Source organism: Diorhabda carinulata, chromosome 4, assembly GCF_026250575.1.
Source record: "Diorhabda carinulata isolate Delta chromosome 4, icDioCari1.1, whole genome shotgun sequence".
NCBI lineage: Eukaryota > Metazoa > Arthropoda > Insecta > Coleoptera > Chrysomelidae > Diorhabda > Diorhabda carinulata.
Window position 1 is genome coordinate 9,280,068 of NC_079463.1, and position 21,657 is coordinate 9,301,724.

A 21,657-nucleotide genomic window follows, 5' to 3' on the forward strand; every position below is an offset into this window, starting at 1 on the left:
TTTCCACAAGTTTCCAATATATTTGTTTTTCAGACTATATTTAATCTCTAAGAGAATGCATTTTGGAATAAAAATGGAAATAATAAGGTCTAAAATCCAACATATAATCTCACAAACCAAACAAAAACTCAACCCACTGTGGCCATTTCCAATTAGGCTTCAGTTAGTTTTGTTAAGTTGCTCAATTGTGACCTAGTAAGCGTTCAGTTTGAACTGAGTGATTAGTTAGTTAACTGGACGATAGCCAATACATACCATAGAACAGAATTTAGAGAACTGTCCTGAATCGGAATGTGAATAATATTGGGTTTCCGATTTGATAAACCTATATATGTTTCGCTGGTTTTTCGTGAGTGAAAAATGGAAAATAAAAAACAATTTTGGTCTCTCAGTAAGAGAAATTTCCTAGCATACAAAAACATATTAGAAAATAAAAAAAAACAGATGGAATAATGAAATGATCGACTCTTTTTGACTCTCTTCCCTTCATTCGTTTTCAATGAATATCAAAATAAAATGAAATCATTTACTGATTGATGATGAGTGAAGATGTTCCCATCGAGGGTTTGGCAATGTTTCACAGAAATAAAGCCAAAATTTTTCGCCGTTTCACAACCATGGATAAAACCTGGGTACATAATTTCACACCCGAAATAAAAGAGCAATCAAAACAATAGACTAAAAAGGGAGAATCAGCTCCAAAGAAGGCAAGGTCATGGCGAAGGTTTTTTGGGATGCGCGTGATTTAATTTTCATTGACTATATTAAAAAAGGAAAAATCAGGAGTTGTATTATAAGAACATATATTGCAACGTTTGAGCGAAGGAATCAAGGAAAAATGGCCGCCTTTGACTAAGAAGAAAGTGTTGTTTTATCAAGTCAACGTATCAGCCCACACATCCGTGTGAAAAACTAATAAAACGGCGTGCGTGCGTTTTCATTGAATTGTCTAGTATTGTAATCTGAAATTACGACCATCTAAAACTCAAATAAAAGCATAATATTCGTCAGCATATTGTGAGATAAGCTTGAATTTAATTAAACTTTTAAATTATTCTATAAGGTTGACGCGAGTTGATGCCAGTTAATATGAAAATACTAACTTTTTGTTTTCGTAACACTATTCCTGCGAACCAAGGAAAATGTTTCCTTTCCATTGGAATATGAGAAGTTACAGACTGTTCGAGCCAATGTTTTTAATACTATAGTTTATTATCACCAACGAGAAAGTAATAAAACCCAGTTTCTAATGAAAAACTAAATACGCTCATTTTAAATATTATCACAGAATATCTATAATTTTCTCGTTAACAGTTTTTACACCAAATTTAATACACCCGGTATATACATTTCCACTGTTCCAAAACATGGTAGAACCTCCTAAAATACTTACTAGATAACTTCTTCAACTGCTTTCTCGAGAAATAATATTTTAATGGTTAGGTTAATGGTGGCCCAATAAATAAAGTCACCCACCATTATTGTCATAGTTTCCATTACATTAAGTTATATTCAACGCCACCAGATAGCATGCGTCACAATATAAACTTGGACCCCATGACAATAATTAAGCTCTTCACATTTATGATATAATTTAAACCAGAGGTGGGTAACTTCTTATGTAGTGGATACCAGATTACTTTCCGTACGAAGTTCGGAGTACAAAATTCCCAATTTTTTGTTACATACTAGTGTTTTTCAAATGAAAAAAAAATTATATTAACTATAATAGAATTGAAAAGTGGAAAGCTAGTCGAATCATTTTATGTCCGGTTCGATTTATGTGTAGCTTGAACGCGAATTACTGTTACGAACAAGCTCTCGAAATGGGTCCTTAGACTGGCCCTTCCTAGTTACAATTGAATTTTAAAGTTTGGCGAATTTGCGTAGCGCCTTTAATCGGTTTTTTATAAATGGCGGACGCGCCTTTGATGAACTTTTTATAATAGGAGGCGTTTATTACAGGATTTCTTTTAAATAATTTCTAGGAGTCTAATTATTTATTTCTTGTGCTTCTTTTTGTTATAGAACTTTGTAGAATTCTATTTGTGGTATATAATTAAGTTTATGTAGCGCAGTTTGTTCAGTTTTAAATAATGAAGTCGTAGTGATTAGAACAAATTTGTAAAACTTATTGCAGAAATTGTGATATTTATGAGTTAATCATTATAAGTTAAGTGTATAGTATAGTGTGTAAATAAATTAAGAACCTAAGAGATTGTGTTTATTGATTCACCCCACAAATAGAAAGAATGTAAATAAATTGGCAGATTTCTATCAATTCCTGCAAATGGGTGGAGTAGAAAGTTTCTTAAATATGTTTTCCTTTTTTCATCCGGAAGTTCCGAATTTAATTTCTCTAGGATATCTTCGATTATTGACAATCCATCTGTGGATTTCTAAGAAAATATTGACAAATAATAACTTCTTCTTCTTCTTCTCAATTGAATAATATTGACAATTCGATGGAATAATATTATTCAATAGTCATATTAGAATAAAATTATTAGGCATTATTTTGACGCAAGTGAAAGATTCTGACCTTTATACAGCTCATTCATTTTATGTGATCGGAGGTGGTGACATCATAGCCGTAAGAAACTAGCAGGATGAAAATCAATTGCAGTTAACGAATGTTACATCGATAACAACATGTTAGAGCGTGGAAGAGAAATTCTAACTAAAAACACCCTTTTAAAACACATAAATCTAAATGCCTTACGCTTTTTTCACAATAATACCAGTATTTTTCATTCATTATTATTTAAAACTTATTTTAAAAATTATTTTCAACTTTTTAGTTTCTTAATTGATACCACCTTCGTATAATGGCTTCGCTGCTTATATACATACATCTCGTCGAAACTGGTATCAAACCGTAACGGTGTAGTTGATAACGTTTCCAAAATGCTCAATTTCCAACACGAAGGTCGGAGGTTCGAAACCTCTGTGGAACCTAATTCTTATTAAATAGGCCTCTTGGTCTTAGTCCAAAGGAAAGTTACAAACAATGGAAAAAACCCAAATACATGTGAAGCTAATATAAACGTGTTGAAAATAAGTTTACCATCCATTTACAACGGTCGTAAGAAGTATTACTTATAATATGACGGGCGAAGAAGAACTATTTGTGACTCTAAATAACTGTTTAAAATAATATTGATTATATTTATCATATTAAGAAAAATTGAGTATAATCTTTTTTTTCCTGGCAGTTGTAGATTGTTGTTCGTGAGTAATGGTCTTTACCCGCTCATGCTAACAATTTGACTAATGAAAAAAACTTCCAAATCCCAATTTTTGTTCAATGAAAAAATGTTCAACTCACCTGTTAATTATCAAATTATCTAATAGTTGTTGATGCCTTTTACTCGTAACACTCACGAGATGTCCACCTTTTCGATTACACTCGCTTTCCGCTTGCGCCCACGGTAACTTTAGTCCCCCCATCCCACCGATACAAAAAGGACTCAGTTCTATCCACCCAAATTCACACACCCCCACTACACTTTCCACGGGCTTGGCGCGATATGACATTTTAAGTCCAAAGTTACCACTGTTAGCAGAAGATCTTCGGATTGTTACTTTCAAAATCTGGAAAAAGATAAACGAATTCAATAATAGGGACACACTAACTGAAAAAATATATAAAATTAAATAGATTATAGTCTATTTTTATGAAGGTAAATAAAATACTTTTATATTACAGTTATATAAGTATAACGATTCAAACTTCGACTTTTGAATAAGGTTACGTTCATAATTTCAATATTAGAACTCACCAGTATAAATAGAGATAGTTCTTATAGTCTAAGATCCCACCGCTTAATCTTGAGGTATCTGTTTTTTTTGATGGAATTAATTTTAGGGGAATCTTGAGGATGTATGAAATGGATTAAGTAACAATGTGGGCAGCTTCTCTCTTGCACTTCCACATACCTGGATTTTCATATTCAATATATTTAAAACTTTAATTTTGTATGAAAATTTTTTAAAAAAACTGTTGAATGCAGTTAAGTATCAATAATATACCGGTTTACACCTGGCAACCCTAATTTTGCGGCCGACTGAGAACTGGCAACTATTTTTATTTTGATTTGTGACATCATTTTCATTCAAATGCTGTAAGATTGACTGAAAATACATGTAGCTGCAAATCATATTAGTATATTGATGACATTAAAATTAATGAAAGGTAATTGCGACTAACTTTTACAAGACAACCTATCCTTAATCAATTCCATACATCCTCAAGATTCCTTTAAAATTAATTTCATCCAAAAACAGATACCTGCAAGATCAAGCGGTGCAATCTTAGACTATTACAAAGCCAAATCAGGATTGAAATTAGAAGATGAACTGTCGCAACTAAAATTTACAATGATAGACTAGATTATTTCATTAGTTATACTGTCCAATTTCCACCTTTTCTCTTCTTCTTCTTCTTCTTCTTCTATCGCATATTTCACTGCCGTTTTCTCAGAGAAACGGAATGAGTTGCGCCAATTCTGCAAATATATTTTCAACCACTTGGTTGTGGCCAATTTTCATAAAAATCTCGAGTGACAACTTGCATTATCCTCTACTATTATACAGTTCCGAGGAAGAAGATCTTTAATTGGTTTGAAACATTCTTCAAGGACTTCGGCATTCATGTCCTCATGTTAGTCACAGGTATCTATTATCCGTTAGCGCCCCTTTCCTGTTAATAGATCTAAACCAGTAGATAAATCATTTAGAAACGTCGGTCTTGACTTATAATAATTTAATCTTGCCAAAATTTACGTGTTGTATGTCCCTCATTGAGCAATTTTTCCTCTAAATGAAATATATTGCTTCTTCGGTTTCTCATTTACAGTTTTCAGGTAATTTCTTCTCTATACTACAATAATATATAATGATATAACTAATTTCATAACGAAAACCTATTTCTTTTGAAAATTTCCATAACGGGCGTCTACTTATTTCTGGGGTACTAATACTAACTAAGAAATTATCTCTAACCGTGACAATAACTTGTAGAAAATTTTTTCCTGAAGATCAACGCACTTTTTTCGAAGTCTTTCAGTAAAATGATTTTTTTATTTCCTGGAGCTTAACGTGCTGTTTGATTATCGCAACATTTCCCTTCTTTAATAACTGAGTAAATCGTTCCCAGCACCAGAATTTCGCTGCTTATCCCTACATCGTAGTTCTAAATGGGCTTGAGAATTGCTTTCTAGATCAATACCTTTTTTTAAATATAATTAAGATTTTCTACTTATCAGCCAGTTTAAATCTCTTATGGTAGAATTTTATTGTTCAAAGTGACTTGAGGACATTTATATTTATAGTCATCAACCAGTTTTTTGTCTTATTGATGTGAATTTGTAGTGTAATGCATTTTCATGTGATGCTAATATGGCGGTGTCATCTGCAAATATGGCTGATACTACGTCATTGTTACTTAGTAGTCAGTCATGAAGACGAGGTAAAGTAGAGGTTTCATAACATTGCTTTGAAAAATTTCTGGAGTTTATTTTGAGCAGTGGTGTTTCTTTATCAAGGAATTAAACAAGATAATAGCCATCTTTGAGGCAGGAGTGGTGAATATGGTATTAATTGGTAGGTTAGAATCCTCTTATTTTAATTGAAACGCCATCATACTTTGTCAAATGCCTTTGTGATGTCGGGAAATGATGCAGCACATCGATCAACTTGTTCAATTCATGAATTGGTATCATATTTTTTTGGTTAATGATTGGTTGCATTTTTTTGGCAAATAGAATCCTATAATATATTGCTCATTATAGGAATTAGACCAAACTTATAGGTCTATATGACTCCACATCTTCGGTATAGTTTAAAAACATAGCATGTATTATATGGTCATGATACAACTCACTTGTCAAATAATAACTCAACATCTTAACAATAATAATTTTATTTGGAAAATTTTCTAATTCTATTAAATTCTTTATTAAAATTTATTCACATTAGTAGGAGAAATATTAGTTAAACATACTTTTGTGACTTATGTATATATAAATCTACAGCTGAGTCGTAAAAGTGTTACTTCTATCCCCAAAAAGGACAAGCTAATATTATTTTATACGAAACACACCGGCAAAATTAGGGAACGAACAAAATCTGAACGAAGTTTGTATTTCATTTTCTTTCCAGCCTCTGGGTGGATTCTAACAATTTGTTTTTGAATTATAGCTTGACTTGGGATCATTACTATTCCGATGCCAGCTTTATTTACTCATTGTTTTGTTATATGTAGGTGAGGGCACACATAATGAAAAGCAATGTAAATCGTTGATTTCAGAATTAATTGAAAAATCAATGTTTATAGATTTGATTTAAATTGTCTAGTCTAGACACTGAATCGCATTGATACTTACCACTTTATTTTCCCTTGAAACAATTTCAATTTGTCTCTGTTCATCTCCTGGCTTAGTGCAATGTGTCCAGAAAGAGTTACCATCCTGAAGCTGAATGAGCAGCCCGTCACACTTCTCTTGGTCATTCTTTATATCTTGGAAGTTGATAGCTGTATTAGAAAAACCTGTAATAGATTAATAAATCGGTAATGGAATCAGTTAGAAATGAAAAATTATTTTGTATAAATATTACAACTATACATTCCAAAATTATTTACTCGAGAAGATAAACAATACATTCAAATAAGTTGATAATGTATCTATATTTTGAAAAATTTATGTACGAGATGTGGCTATTAAATAGCGAGACTGTGCGCCTAGAGGGCGCACTAGACAGGTAGGGTAAAAAACGAGTAGTGCGTTGGGTATCTAGATATCTTGTCCATGCACGTCCCAAAACACGTTTCCGTCACTATTATAGTATTTGTGCAGTAGCAGTTTGAAACGAACGTGCCGAAAACTATGTGTGACGAAAAACAGGAGCAACGTATCAATCTTAAATTTCTCGATAAATTGAAAAAAATTCTGACTGAGTGCTATAAATTGTTGCAAGAGGACTATGAGGACAATTCTCTATATCGTGCCCCTTTTTGAGTAGTGAAAGCGCTTTATCGAGAGCCGAGGGAGCACTGAAGATGATCAGCGCCCAGGTCACCCTGTGACTGTTTCAACTCCGGAAACAATGACCAAAATCTAACAAATTGTGCGTGCGGATCGTCGAATAATCCGGATGATTGCCGAAGCTATAAACTCCGATAAAGAAACGGCTAGAAAAATTTTACACAAGGAATTTCATATGACAAAAGTCTGTGCGAAGTTGGTGCCAAAAAATCTGACTCCTGACCAAAAGATCTTGCGTCAACCGGTATGCTCATATTTCCTTGAAAGGTTAGAAAAGTTAGAAAAAGATCTACTTTGAAATGGATCCGATTTGAGTCGATGGAAGCGGTGAAGCAAAAAACGGCAGAGCTCCTAAAGGCGCTCACTAAAGAAGACTTCCAGCACTGCTTCGATCATGGAGAAAACATATGGAAAGGTGTGTGGCGAGGGTAGGAGAAATATTGAAGGGGGCATTCGAATCATTTTTATAATAAAACCTTTTTTCGTAACCAGTCTCGTTATTTAATAGCCAGACCTCGTATATCTACACAACGGATGAAAGAACCCTCCAGTCTTAGCTAATCTATTCTAATACTACTCATAAAGGCAATCGATTTAGATTTGCACGCGAATATCACATGTGGTATTGAATTTTTTGGTGCCAAAAAGTTTATAAATATTAATGCCACAATTTGCGAAAAAAGTCGTTAACTTAGGTACCTACTAGCCAGTAAGTTTTTCTACAGTCGCTTTGAGGTATCAGTGAGGTGCTTTGAGGCTATCGGCTATCTATAGCCCCGTGCAGTCCTATTTAGAATGAAAAATTTTCGCGTGATTTGCGGCCGATAGTGAAATCTAAGAGATTTAAGCGGAAATATCACTTGTCATATTAAATAAAATTTAGATGTTTCCCAAATATACTTTTAAGGATATAGACGGAAGCTGTTTTATATTTTCTTTGTTCAACCGCTATTAGAATTGAAGGTTTTTCGATGATTGGCATCCTCACCGATAGGTATAGAAGAATTAGGGTGTATCAACTGAAATAATTTCATAAAATAAATATATATGGGCATTTTGGAAATTTGAAAAGGGAAACAGAAATCCGTAGTTATTACTCAATAGTTCTTAGTTAGGTTAGGTTAGGTTCACTCCTTACTTTGCATTTTGGTCTTCACATCATAGTGATGGATACATCTGAGTTTTATCTATTTCTGAAAATATATTTCCGAGATTGCTTATATACATCTGTTAGTATTCATGGTAATCATCAAGAGGAAAATATTTTCATCTTGGTTCGGCATTGTAGAGCATGATAAAAATATTCCATTATCTTCATCTATTTGAATAAAGATAACTCTTGCTAAAGGTGAACTCTTTCGAATGCTAGTATTTAATGAGTGCTAGTTGTTCTACACGATCCATTCCGAATTCGGACTTCTAAAGTGATCTCTATCTACATGAACGGAATGCCATGACAAATATATTTTGATAAAAATTGATTACGATGATAAACATAAAGTGATGTTGTGAATGAACGTGAATAAAAATCAAAGAAATCAATATTACTACTACCCACCTGTATGTGCAGTGTTTCCTGGCCATAAGTTCAAAGCAACTCTGTTTCCATAAGGAAGATGTATTTTGAAGCTACATTGCAGCTGTTCTTTAGGTTGAAGCTCGAAAGAACCATTTCGGGCAAAGAAAGTAACATTATAGCAGTAATCGACTAAGCGGTATGAAATAGAAAAAATTGGTTTCCCTTTCAAATGCATCGTTGGTCTTGTGTGTGAAAATTGAGTTGACGATAAAACTGAAGAAGCTGGAAAGTATACATGCCGATCAACTTCGGACAGTTCTTCTAATTTTCCGCAGAGAATAGTTTGTTTATCATTTCTCGGATGCGCTGAAAAAGTTTCAATCATTATAGTTCTAATTTATAATGATCTCTACTTAAAAGATTGTTAAGATATGGAAGTTCATTTTTTTTAAAATAACAAGATTCTAATGCAGCTCCATATCTATTTTAAACGTTTTTTCAAGATACGATTTTTGTATTGAGAATAAAAAAAACTAAATCACAAGTTAAGTTTAATGGATTGCTTCTTCAATCGTGATTTAGTTTTCGATACGGTTGGTGGCGAGCTCAATAAACTAAGTCTCAATAAGCGGATCACGTCGTATCTCCCATACGCCTTGTCTTATTGCGATGAAACGCTTGGTAAATTATTTATAGCAAGTGTTTTCTCATCATTTTATCAGAATTTCCACCCAATTCTAGAGAATAGACCAAAATTTATTGAACCAAAAGAAGCAGTAATGTGTTACTCAATAATCATAATGAGCGAGATGTAAGCAGTAATCTAATATTTATATATTGGTCTCATACTATGAAAATTGATGCGCGTCGTAGGTCATTTGAGGAAAAATGCAATACTTTGAACGTAGTGATACTGGGTCTCCAGAAAATGTAAATTGAAAACTTTTTTTATTAGTAACACGTATCCGTGGAAAAAATTTCTATAATTTCCTCATATTGTACAAAAAAATTTTGCAGAGATGTCGAAAACTGTGTTTTGGTTTTTAATGGTACACAAAAAATTGATATTACTGTTACTTATATAGTAGTAAAGAGTAGATGACGTGACAAAAATTTTCTCTTACGACCCGTCATTTCTGAGTTATAGGTTTTTAAATTTGCCAAATCAGAACTTAGATTCAAGTATATTTTCTAAATTATCCATTCGAACATTATGAATTATTAATGAATAATTATGTATGTCTATGTAGTGTGTGACGGAATAAATAATTCTACACTACTATCTGAAGGCCAGGGGAGGTTGTATCCGTAGCTTTTACAGGGACAACCTGTACAATCTAAAAATAGCGAATACTATCAATACTATAAACATTTTCTGTTTCTGTTTCGAAACCCGTCTTTCAATATTGAAAAATTTTTGTGACCAGCCGGCGATTAAGAAACCTACAGCTTCCTTCACAAAAGCCTAACACCAATGAGATATCTACTTGGTTACAAAATAAGTAGAAAAAATTTTTCTGAATCAATTGATAGTGCAATGTTAAGGTTAGGTATCCCTAATTAAACCCGTAAAATAGGACAATTCTCTTTTTTGAGGCCCCATAACTTCTCAGAAATGCAGCTTGGTATAAAAGTGAATTGCCCACAGTTGTCATATTTTGGGCTTACCTATACGTTTCTGCTGTGTCGGTTGTTATGCCGACCATTCTGTATATTGGCTTATATTATGCTCAAAATTCACCATAAGCTTCAAGAAAGTATAAAAATGATAATCAAAAAAGAAAGCAAGGAATAACAAGTAATTCAATGATCTAGAAATGAGAAGGTCTTTACTTCATGTTTTAATTTATGTGAAGTTATATACAGTAAGACCTCTCTCTAATCTCAACCGAGGATTCCCCGAAATATTGCGCAGCGCTAGGATTCCAGATATGTACATATCATATCCGAAACACTGTAATTATTTTTCTTGTTTGGTGAGGTACTGTACGGACATATTTTTACCAGTTGAAACATTTGCTGACATTATAGTAAGTATAAATTCAATGAAAACAATGAAAGAACGCAACCAGAAAAACATTTCACTGAAAACTAGAATGCAAGTGATTAGAAGATTAGATTCTGGTGAATGTCATTCTCAGTAAGGACAGTTCTTGAGAATAACTAAAAATTATGTCATCGCCAACTACAGCTTCGTCAAGCATCACAACTATAATTACTCGTTCTAGAAAGAACATTACGGAAGAATTGGAAAAACTACTGTTTATATGGATTTATATGGATTGACGACGAAATTGAGTGCAATATACCAATAATCCGATCTACCATAATGCAAAAAACTAAAAGAATTTTTGATTACATTCATACTGAAGCAAATCACATAAGTGGAACTTTCGTTGGCAGTCGAAGATGATTTGATAGATTTAAACGTCGAAATAATAGTCACAAAATAAAGATTATAGGAGAAGCAACAAGTGGCGATACGAAAGCGATGGCTGATTCCCCAGCGACATTAAAAATAATTCAACAAGGAAACTATCCTCCAACATTGATCTGTTGATGAAATTGATGAAATAAGGCCCGTTTTGCAAAAAATTCCATAACGAACAATTCTATCCCGTGAAAAAACACGAACACTAGTTGCAAAGGATAGCTCAATACTTCTACTGGGTGGTAACTCAAGCTGAGATTTCAAATTAAAACCACTACTAGTTCACCATTCCAAAAATCCAAGAGCGATGGAATAGTTATTTTCCTAACAAGTGCGGAAAGTGATACTTTCCCGCACGCGACTGCAGTTGTCCCGAACGACGCGGAGCGGAGTTCGGACAAGCGGTCAAGTGCGGTAAAGACACTTTACGCATGAGTTAGGAACATTATTTTTTCTTCGACCGTATATACAAAAAAGTATACCAACCCATTTTTCCAAAATTATTTTATTCCAACAAACATAATAATATACAAAATTTATACAAAACTACAAAAATATAAGTAAAAACTACTAATTATTATAAATATTAATATTGAAAACACAATTTGTTGCATTCTGTAGACTAGTAAGAATTGCCGGCCCAGTGGAGTTATTTGGTTTCAACTGGAAGGTAGATAACGTTGGTGAGGATGGCATCGGTTGCAGGTCGCATAAAGATGACGATGACGGTGACGGCAACGGTTTTAAGTCATTTGTAGTACAGAGAATTTTATTTGATATTTTTTTCTTCTGATTCTCGGTGTCCTCCAAATAGCCCTCAGCGATAGTAGTAGACTTCCAGCCACCCAGGCGCTTTAGGATGGTTATTTCTTCGCCGGAGTCTGCTAGGAACGTTGTCGAAGAACGTCTGAAACTGTGTTCTGTATAACGTTCCGGATTAGGTAGGCGTAAATATGCGGCAATCACTGCTGGCATCTTACCAAAAGTGTTTACGCCAACACATTGAACTGAGCATTTTCCATTCTTATAATGAATAAAAAATCGGCGGTGTGGAATGGTAGGTGGTCGTAAATCTGCGTACTTTCAAATAGGTTCCATCATTTATTTCTTCAGATAAAACAAATGATCTTGACGAATGATTTTTGGAATCAGAAATTTTCACAACAATTAGGTTGCCTTTATCTTGAATGTTGTCGACAGTGATATTTACAAGCTCGGATCTGCGGAGAGCGCCAGCCAGTGCAAAAATGGTACTCACTTTAATCATCAGGTATACCTCATCTGGAGCTAGCATAACCCTGGATATATCTTCTTTGGTAAAAACTTGTGCTTTCTGTGCTCGAAAACCAATATTTTTTTGTTTAAGAAACGTCGTTAGCTTATGGAAGTTTCCTATATCCAAATTTTGTTTTATTTTTACTAAACTTTTTACCATCGAATAGCGGGACCATAATGCATTAGATTTCAAAACCTTACTTAGGTCTGAAAAATACGCCAGAAATACCTCTTCCTTATAAGTTTTGGCCCCTTTCTCCTTACACCATGTAACAAAATAGTCGTATTGCTTCTCATACCTTAGTCTGGATTTGGCAGGTAACAGCTCGGAATTAGCTTCATTTGCAGCCTTCAAAATGGCTACGGGAAGTTCTTCGTCGGATGAATCCATTAATATTATTGTATCGGATTCGATTTAATGTGGTTTAATTTAGAAGAAGATTGTTCTTATTCGGTCACTTCCAAGACGTTTTGAACAACTTTGACATTTTAGTAACAATTACACGCTTGGGTTGCCATAGCAACTGATATCAAACCCGGGTGGTTTGATAGTTGTTTCTCCTCAAAACTAAAATGCGTGCGGGAAAGTGGGTTAAAACGCACGGTCGTAGAAAAACCATATTTAATCAACTTTACCTGTAATTTGGGAGTTTAATAAAAAATTATGGATAACTATGAAAATTTTCCCGGATTAATTTACTTAACATTTCTGCCTGTATGTTAAAGGTTATTACGAAATTAAAAAGCTTGAACAAAGAGCACTACTATTAATTGATAATGCTTCAAGCCACCCAACAAATTTGTCAGATTTAACAAACAACACGCATTCAAATTAAAGTGGTTTTCTTGTCGTCTAACACAACTGCCTCAATTCAACGAATAGACAAAGGCGTTAAATCCAATTTTAAGAATTATTACTTGCAGCGAACATTCAAGCAGATATTTAAAAAAACAGATAGAGAAAAGAAGCAATATATGAGAGAATTTTATTGGAAACATAAACCTTTCTTGGAATGAGTTAACAGAAAGATATTTGAAAGTAGTATGGAAGAAAACTTGACAAGATGTGAGTAAGAACGAAAACATTGGATACTCTGTTTATATGAATGATATAATTGAAGAAATATTGGAATTAGCGAAAAAATCCATTTTAGATGAGATAAATGTGGAAGACGTCAAAGATGAAGAAACAGCAGCTACTGAAATTCTGTGCAAATTTATTGCAAATGATCTAAAATTTAGGAGTTTAAAAGCAAGATGGCGTGTTTTAGATGCTTTATCTACTTATCAATAACTTCTAAGAGAAGGTCAAAGTAAAACGAAAACTACATTATATTTGTAAGAAATAAATGTTTTATTTTTATTGAAAAAACATAACTTCTGAATTTAATACCCAACCAATTCTCTATCCGACTTCTCCTAGGTGACCCTATTATTTACATTACTTTGATAGAACCTATTCTATAGCGGGGTCATAATGTATCCATAAATTGATACCTATTAGTTAGTACAACGCCGATCTTTATGAAAAGCTACAAAATTATTCTATTAAAATATTGTACTCGATATTGTGTAATCGAAGATATTTTCAATAACGTAAAGAAAATGCAGATAAAGCATAATTAATGAGCTTAAAATCTTACTTGTCGTGTCGTTAAGGGCTCGCTCACTATTGTTCAGACCTGAGAAATGGATATATCCTCTTGTACAAGGCACGTTGAGTCGGGTTAACTCTACAATGATACCATATCCGTGACTATTCTGCGAAGGAAACCATACTTGACAGTCGGTAGACATACGTGGAAGATCGTGATTCGATAGCTCAGCTTCGTCTTTTGTGAGTTGCAATTGACACTCTGTAAATTATAGGTATACAATTAAGGTATGAAAATAGTACTCGTATCATTAAATAGAAAATAGTCTGTTTCAATGTGGGTGGGAAAAAATGTATGAGAACTAACATTCCAATCATAAAATGATAAAAATACTTGAGATGAATGAGGAAGTGGAATAAATCCAATGAAAATATCAATTTTTTTTGGTGTTTCAAATAAAAGGAATAAATGATGGATGTCTCCGTCCAACTCGCTTTTTGTGATAAAGCACCATCTCGAGTGTTTTTCGTTTTCCGAATTCAATCCTGGCCGCACTTGAATGATGAAGGTGGTTCAAAATTGGTTCTTGTGCCAGAAAACATCGATGCAAGACCATCATGTGACATACCGTGAGGTTGAGGTATACTTGGGCATTAGTTCCATTTGCATACTATCAATATTGTATGAAAATTTGGCGATCAAAAAATAATAATAAATAATAATAATAATAATAATAATAATAATAATAATAAATAACCCAAAAATTGTTCGCGCACGATGTAAATGGTTGCTTGTTTTTTTCAGGATGACTGAATATGTCAACACGATAATACAGTTTTTGAATAGTCTACACATCGAATTGATGGGTCATTCGGCGTACAGTCCTTGTTTGGCATCCAATGATTTCTTCTTATTGCCGCAGATTGAAAATAAATTTCGAGGTTAACGTTTTTCTACACCTGAAGAAGCGGTTGATGCGTTCAAATCACATGTTTTGGACGAACCTCGCTCGGAATGGAAAAAATGCTTCGACAATTGGTTTAAACGCATGTAAAAGTGTAGTGATTTCGAAAATTATTTTGAAAAATAATAAAGCCATATCCAATTATACATATTTGTTTGAGTCTATATCAAAATTCAAGTAGAAACCCTCGTATTACAGCAAAAGGAATTTGTAATGAGACATCCCAAAACACTCTCCTAAAGTTGTAAAATTTTTATTAGAATTCGTATTTCAGTATCCACTGTATACTACATCAATATTCAGATTCTTCTATATCTAATAATAAAAAATAACACGCCTTCTCTCTGGTTTACGATGAAACTTATATCTTGTTTTAAGATCTGGGAACGAAATCTATTATGATTAGTCTTAGTTCTATAATAATAATATATAGCAGTTTTAGTATGTACAGAAATTTCCTGTTACTTGGCTATATTATATTTCCTTTTATACTAGAATATTTCTTATTATGGATGTATACACTATAGAAAATCATATATATGGTATCAAACAAATCACATCATCCAGTAATAACAGTATTGCTTTTATAGATGATCAATCCAGTTAATAATTGTCAGGTAACCTATCGATTTTCAAATAAATATTTGATTATTTTTCTTGTCTAGATGAAATCACCATGAAATATTACCAAATCCATTTGAAAGCTTCGGGATTGATTGGTAATATAATCGTGGGTAGATGGAATGTGAACAAACGATCAGGTGCGACGCGAATAGGATATTATAATAAGCAGATGATTACTTTGTCAAACAAAAACTCGTCTGGCAATTATCTAACACTTATTGAGTTGTGAGAGTGAAATTAATAATAAATATTTATGAATTAGAGTATCTCATAGTCATGAAAAATGTTCGAAAACGTTACAAAATATTCCTAATTTTTCCGTCAAACTCTCATAAACTGATATATCTGAATACACTCGAGAGAGATTGAAATCGCACGCTCACGATCAAACTACTTTAGCAAAAATTCTATAGTCTCCATTCTTTTTCTGATTTCAGCATCTACAAGCTTATAATTAGTGATCTATGTTGTTATTGAGAAATTTTTTTGGAAAAAAAATATCGAACGAAAAAGAATCTTAAACAATGGAGAAAGGTTATAATTAACAGTAAAGAAAATACATACTTGAATTAGTCTAAATAATAACTTATTCAAAATTAAACTATCAATATATCAGTCAGCCAATTTCGATATCCTGTAAATATTGGCGTACGGAACCTGCACTATGTGGACGGGCATTGTCCTGCATTAGAATGAAGCTTATCCCAATGAAACCAGCGTAGGTATCCACTAAAATTTCTTCTTTCTTTCGGTTCGTCGTAAATCCCTCGCTCAACCGCCAGTTGCAATAGAAAACAACTTTTACTTCCATTGAAATGCCCGCTCAAACCATTTAGGAGCCTCCTTTAAAAGCCTTCTTTGTTTTTATGCATTACTGTACCAAACGTAGGTCTTCTATAGACTCGTCCTCTTCTTATCGCTACCATGCAGGCACACTCTGTTTACGCCTGAGAAAATTTGGGGCCAGTATTTGGCCATTTTAGTTCAAGTTTAGCAGCCTTGAATTTTTTTCTGACTGTTCAGCCACTCACAGCTAATATAAGCGTTTCTTTGAGCTCTTCTTCGGCTTGAAAACCAGTCAGAGCCCGAATTTTCAGCTGATAATGATTTAGTCATCTCTATAGTCATCTGCAATAGGAATCGAATTCAGATCTATTGTTCACGCGCTGGGAGATTACCAGTTAAGTTATCCTAGAGACCTGTATCGCATTTATATTTCAGTTACCTACATAAGAGACTCACCGAGAAACACTATCGTCCATCTTACCGTAGAGAGCCATTTCGAGCTTATTAAAAAAATGGGGAGAGAAGGAAATAATAGATAGGGAAGTCATATTCATTGAATAAATCTCAAGATTAGTTATTTTTCACGATTCAGTTGCATTATTGATGAAAGTGTAATTTTTTTCAAACTATAATTTATTATGAAAATATTTTAAATCTGCCATGCCAACTTTGGTCCACATAACTAGTCATCAAACATAACACAGTTGTAAATGGATCAAGTCTTGTGCAATGCTATTAAATAGGATCTGTGTTAAACCAACGTCTAAGTAGCAGCACATATAGAAAACAATTAATCGACGACGTTTTCCAGGAGACTATTTTGAACATTCGATCAATTCTTGAAGAGAACCCAGTCAAAGTTTTGTTAATCCCAGATCTATCCAATGATGGATGATGTATCCGTCCACTTTTTTACTATGAATTTTACCACTGATTGGATGTTTGTTTTTGTACAAAATTATTTCGTCTTTTTTACCATGATACGAGGTATGTTATTAAGTAACAAGACTGGTAGATTTATTCATTATCATCCTCAATCTATACCCCTCCTCTATCGCTACAACGCTCCATGCGAATCTTTCATTGATCTAAATAGTGCAGGAAGTCTTTTTCTCTCAGTGCCTTCAGAGCCCGTGTCTCAAATCTTGTTCCTTTTAATGTAGATTGAGGCACACTGCGGAAAAAGGCACGAGTTATGTACACCCATTTCGCGTGGTAAAATTTTAATGTAAATATGCCGCAAACATTCTTCGTCGCTTCCTAGAGATTCGGTAATCGCAAGATTATTTAACCGACGGTCAGATTGAAGATTATCGATTCTCATCCGTTTTTTACATGAAAAGATGACCTGAACGTGAATCATTTTCCCGACTATCTTAAAAACTCAATAACACGTGGACGCGACAAAAACTCATTGCCATACATTTGTTTCAATAAATTATGATTTCCAGTTGCATTGTTGGCAAGTTTTTGCAAGAATTATCCCACGCGCATTCCAAAAAACCGATGCCATGACCTTGCACGATCTTTATCTTCTTTGAAGTCGGTTCTCCATTGTTTTGATTGTTCTTTTGTTCCGAGTGTGAAGTAATGGCCCCCCATTCCCATCCATGGTTATGGAACGGCGCTAAAATTTGGCTTTATATCTTTGAAACATTGCCAAACACTCGAGGGAAACAACTGCACGACTCTGTTTTGTTTCATTATGTGCAAACGCGGCACCCATCATATTTTTTTTCCTAGCAGTAATTGATAATTATTAACAAAAGTGAGCTAATCTTGTACGGAGCTCTAATTTATTATAACTTTTTAGAATTTTACATTTGTTTTCTGTGGATAAAATTTTTCCAACACTGATATCGATTCTCGAAACTAAATAATTGATGATGTCATCAGATTACATTTATATAGAATAATACTATAAATTTGATCGCTAAAGGCTAACATGGCTACCGAAACAAGTCTAATATAATGTTGGTGAGGTTAATCTATTCATTTCAAGCATAAAATTATTCTTTTTAATAGTCTACAGGAAACTTGTGAGGGATGTGAATTTATAATTGATATTAATTACTTTTCTTTGTCATCCATCAAAGAGACGCCAGTAATATTAATGTTACAGAAGTTTAGGGTTGTATTGATCTACTGAAATCAGCTTGTAAGCAAACTTTCAGCATACCAGAGTCGTCTATATTAGTGTTAAATGAACTTTATTGTTGATAGTACGTAGTGACAAATTTATAGAGTATTTGATGGAAACGATAAGAATCAAGAATAAGATATTTTTAGGTTTGGATAAATAGTCCAGTAAATGTAACGATAATACCGTCCCGAATTTGGTAGAGCTATAAAACAACCAGAATACAGGGAATGTTTTATCAACTTATTCTAGTCCTTTTACAAACTGTATCATAATTCTCTACAGCTCAACATTTAACTTTAGAAAACCAAAACAAATTATAATTTTAGTTATGTTAAAGTGATCAAAAGAAATGATAGATAGAAACTATATATAAACAGCTATTCAAAATAGAGCATGTAAAAGAAGTTGATTCGGAAGTAGATGAAATAACTACAAATTCAATATATTTTTAAAATGAGGATTATTGATAGTTCTCATTAAAGGTTTACATTATTGAACTGATTATAATGAAATTAAATCACACATATTCATAAGACGTGATAAAACCAGTTTCCACTAATATTTTAAAATATTCTTGATATCAATTTTTCAATTGAAAGAAATCTACAACATTTAACAGCTTGGAGTCAAAAATTTTGCTCCAATTGATACCTTCACCTGCAGACAAAAAGGTGGTTGACCAACAAATCATTTATTAGGAATGGATACTATGAATATGGTGCCAATAACATAGGTCAACTTGAATTTCGACTTTGATAATAGAGTATGAAGAAACGATAGATGATAGATAATTTGAGCAAAAAAATATATATAGTTTGCTTTTATATTCAGGAGAAAGGTTGACCAAAATTGTAGAAAATTCATAGTTTAAATTTTTGTTTATAAAAAAATTAAAACAAAGCAATTTATGTGGGTATGTTTTTTCTTCAGCTTTTTATATCATAACATATTACAAAATAGTGGAAAAAAATAAGAACTTCTCTAAGAATATTCTCTTTGTTCTTCTGAATGCTTCCCATGTTGTTTTTGAATTTATATAAATGAGCATGTACTTTGAAAGACATTCTACAGTCCATAGTTCAAGAATCTTCCAACTTGTCAATTAGTTTTCGATAATTTTCAACTTTTTGGGAAATCTAGCGGAAATTTTTTTAATTTTGGACCAACAATACTACTTTAGCTTTTGCTACTGACAACTTTGGAAATTAAATTATTAAAGCTTCAGATCTTCCATCTAGATTTTTTACGAATTGTTTTAACTTGATGTGTAATGACTTTCTTTATTCAACATTATGTTCATATCCAATGTTTTGTTTCCCAATTCTCAATTAGTACACTATACATCGAAAATACAACTGCTATTCAAAATTTATTTGATGTTATCTTCTACTGAACTAGTTTCTCTAATAATTATGGATCAAGTAATGAATATCAAACTAACCTTGCCTGATGGGAATCACATAAATCAGTTTGGTCACGAAAGGATCTCTGTTGGGGGAATATTCCAACCTGAAAAAAATTTGAACGTGACAGTCAGTCAAATACGTTCTTTCTAATTAAGTATATTGAAGTAAATGATAATGGTCACTTACAATTAAATTATCTCTATCTAAATTTAAAATTATTAATAATTGTACTGTAGAGTGGATAATTGAAGAATTTTAGCTGTTACAAAAATTCCAATGTCCAAAACTTTTTAGATTATGTTGTATTTCGCCATTCTTTTTCCTTTTTCTGATTTGAACGCATCAACGGCTTCTTCGGGTGTAGAAAAACGCTGACCCCGCAATTTATTTTTGATCTGCGAGAATAAGAAGAAATCTTTAAAAACAAACGTTTTTGTTCAAACTGATGTGTGAGAGCTCGCATTGTCGTGGTAGAGAATCATTCGTCTTCTGCGATTGATTTCCATAATTTTTTCGAGCACTTATGGCAAATAAATTCTGGTGTACCATTCAGAATTGATCAATCTACCTTGCTCTAATGGAACGGTGGCGACATGTCCAGTTATGCCGAAAAAAACGTCTTATTTTTTATCATATTTTAATGTACTGTTGGACTCATAAACCAATTTGAAATCTTCTCTGTTGAATATTCTAAAACTATTTTCGACAACTTGGTTTTCGAAAGGCGCGTCAGACAGTTTAATTGTGAGTGTTGGTGTAGTGGTAGTGCATTCATTCGTGAAACAGCTTAGCTTTTCCACCTCATTCCACATTAGAGAGCTGCGTCATGTTCTTTTAGTCCCCGTTGTCAAGATAGAACTATCTTCCAATGAAACACACAATGGTAAGTGTAGTTAATTCTGAATGAATCTCTGAATGTGCCGCTATTCATTGTTCGGGATAGATAGATATTCCGACATTATCTATTATTTGGGTTAGGATGACTCGTACGACTTTCTACATTTGGCTGTATGATACTTGCATATTTGATAGAGATGGAGATCGTATATATTAGATATTTGACCTTAGATCAATATCATAGATACTTCTATTACATATTCGATTCGCATTACTTTCTCCGAAAATTTATTCAAGCCCCGGCACTAATCTTGGCGATTCTCATGAAAAATGACGCCCTAAATCCAAATATAACTGCCGTTTTTTTTATCAACCACTGTTTCGGAGGAGCCCCTCAGAGATATACCTGCCTCGTCCCGAAAATCAACAGTACTTCTCCAACATGTTTCCATTCTACTTCCTTGAAAATCTGTTCTCCATTTTAGCAATGTCTTAATGGAACCGTTCCTCGTGCTCATCTGAGACTATTCCTAAATGTTTAGCGACAATTTCCAGGTGTAAGTGAAGGAAGTGTACTTGAAGTGACATGTTACATCCCATGGCCTTGCACTAACAGAAATTCTTGACGTGAACGACATTATCATCACTTTTGTTATCACCCAAAAAGTTCTTAAACACATTTTTGAATGCAAGCCAAGCACGTTTTTCTTTTTGATTCTGCTATTCAATAAATGTCGAATGGAAAAGTTATCTAATTTGAAGAATCACAAAACCTCTTTCTTGATTTAAACACGAAATTTACGAGTAGTTTTCAAAAATTGAAATGCGTCATATATCTTGTCCATTGCTTTACAAACTGCTTCATGAATTCTAGTTTGATATCCAAAATTGGCAACTAAATATTTTCCTTATGGTCCAAAGGATCTTGGGCGACATTTTTATAATCAGGGGTAAAATTTTCTCGCGAAGCCCAGTTCCGTACGTTGTAATGTTTATCTCCTGCTCGGCTGTTACAAAGGAAGCAGCAATAT

The 21,657-nt window shown here is 33.3% G+C and overlaps 1 protein-coding gene across 1 annotated transcript in view; it reads right to left on the reverse strand.

The window, feature by feature from the left end:
- Positions 1-21,657, reverse strand: part of LOC130893483 (uncharacterized) — a 131,611-nt gene that overhangs the window by 94,127 nt on the left and 15,827 nt on the right. Inside the window, exons 3-7 of the mRNA XM_057799662.1 lie at positions 19,825-19,892; positions 13,915-14,127; positions 8,605-8,931; positions 6,387-6,550; positions 3,329-3,594 (exon numbers count right to left, since the gene is read on the reverse strand). Coding sequence (XP_057655645.1) covers positions 3,329-3,594; positions 6,387-6,550; positions 8,605-8,931; positions 13,915-14,127; positions 19,825-19,892 — 1,038 coding nt within the window. The remainder of the gene's footprint in view (positions 1-3,328; positions 3,595-6,386; positions 6,551-8,604; positions 8,932-13,914; positions 14,128-19,824; positions 19,893-21,657) is intronic.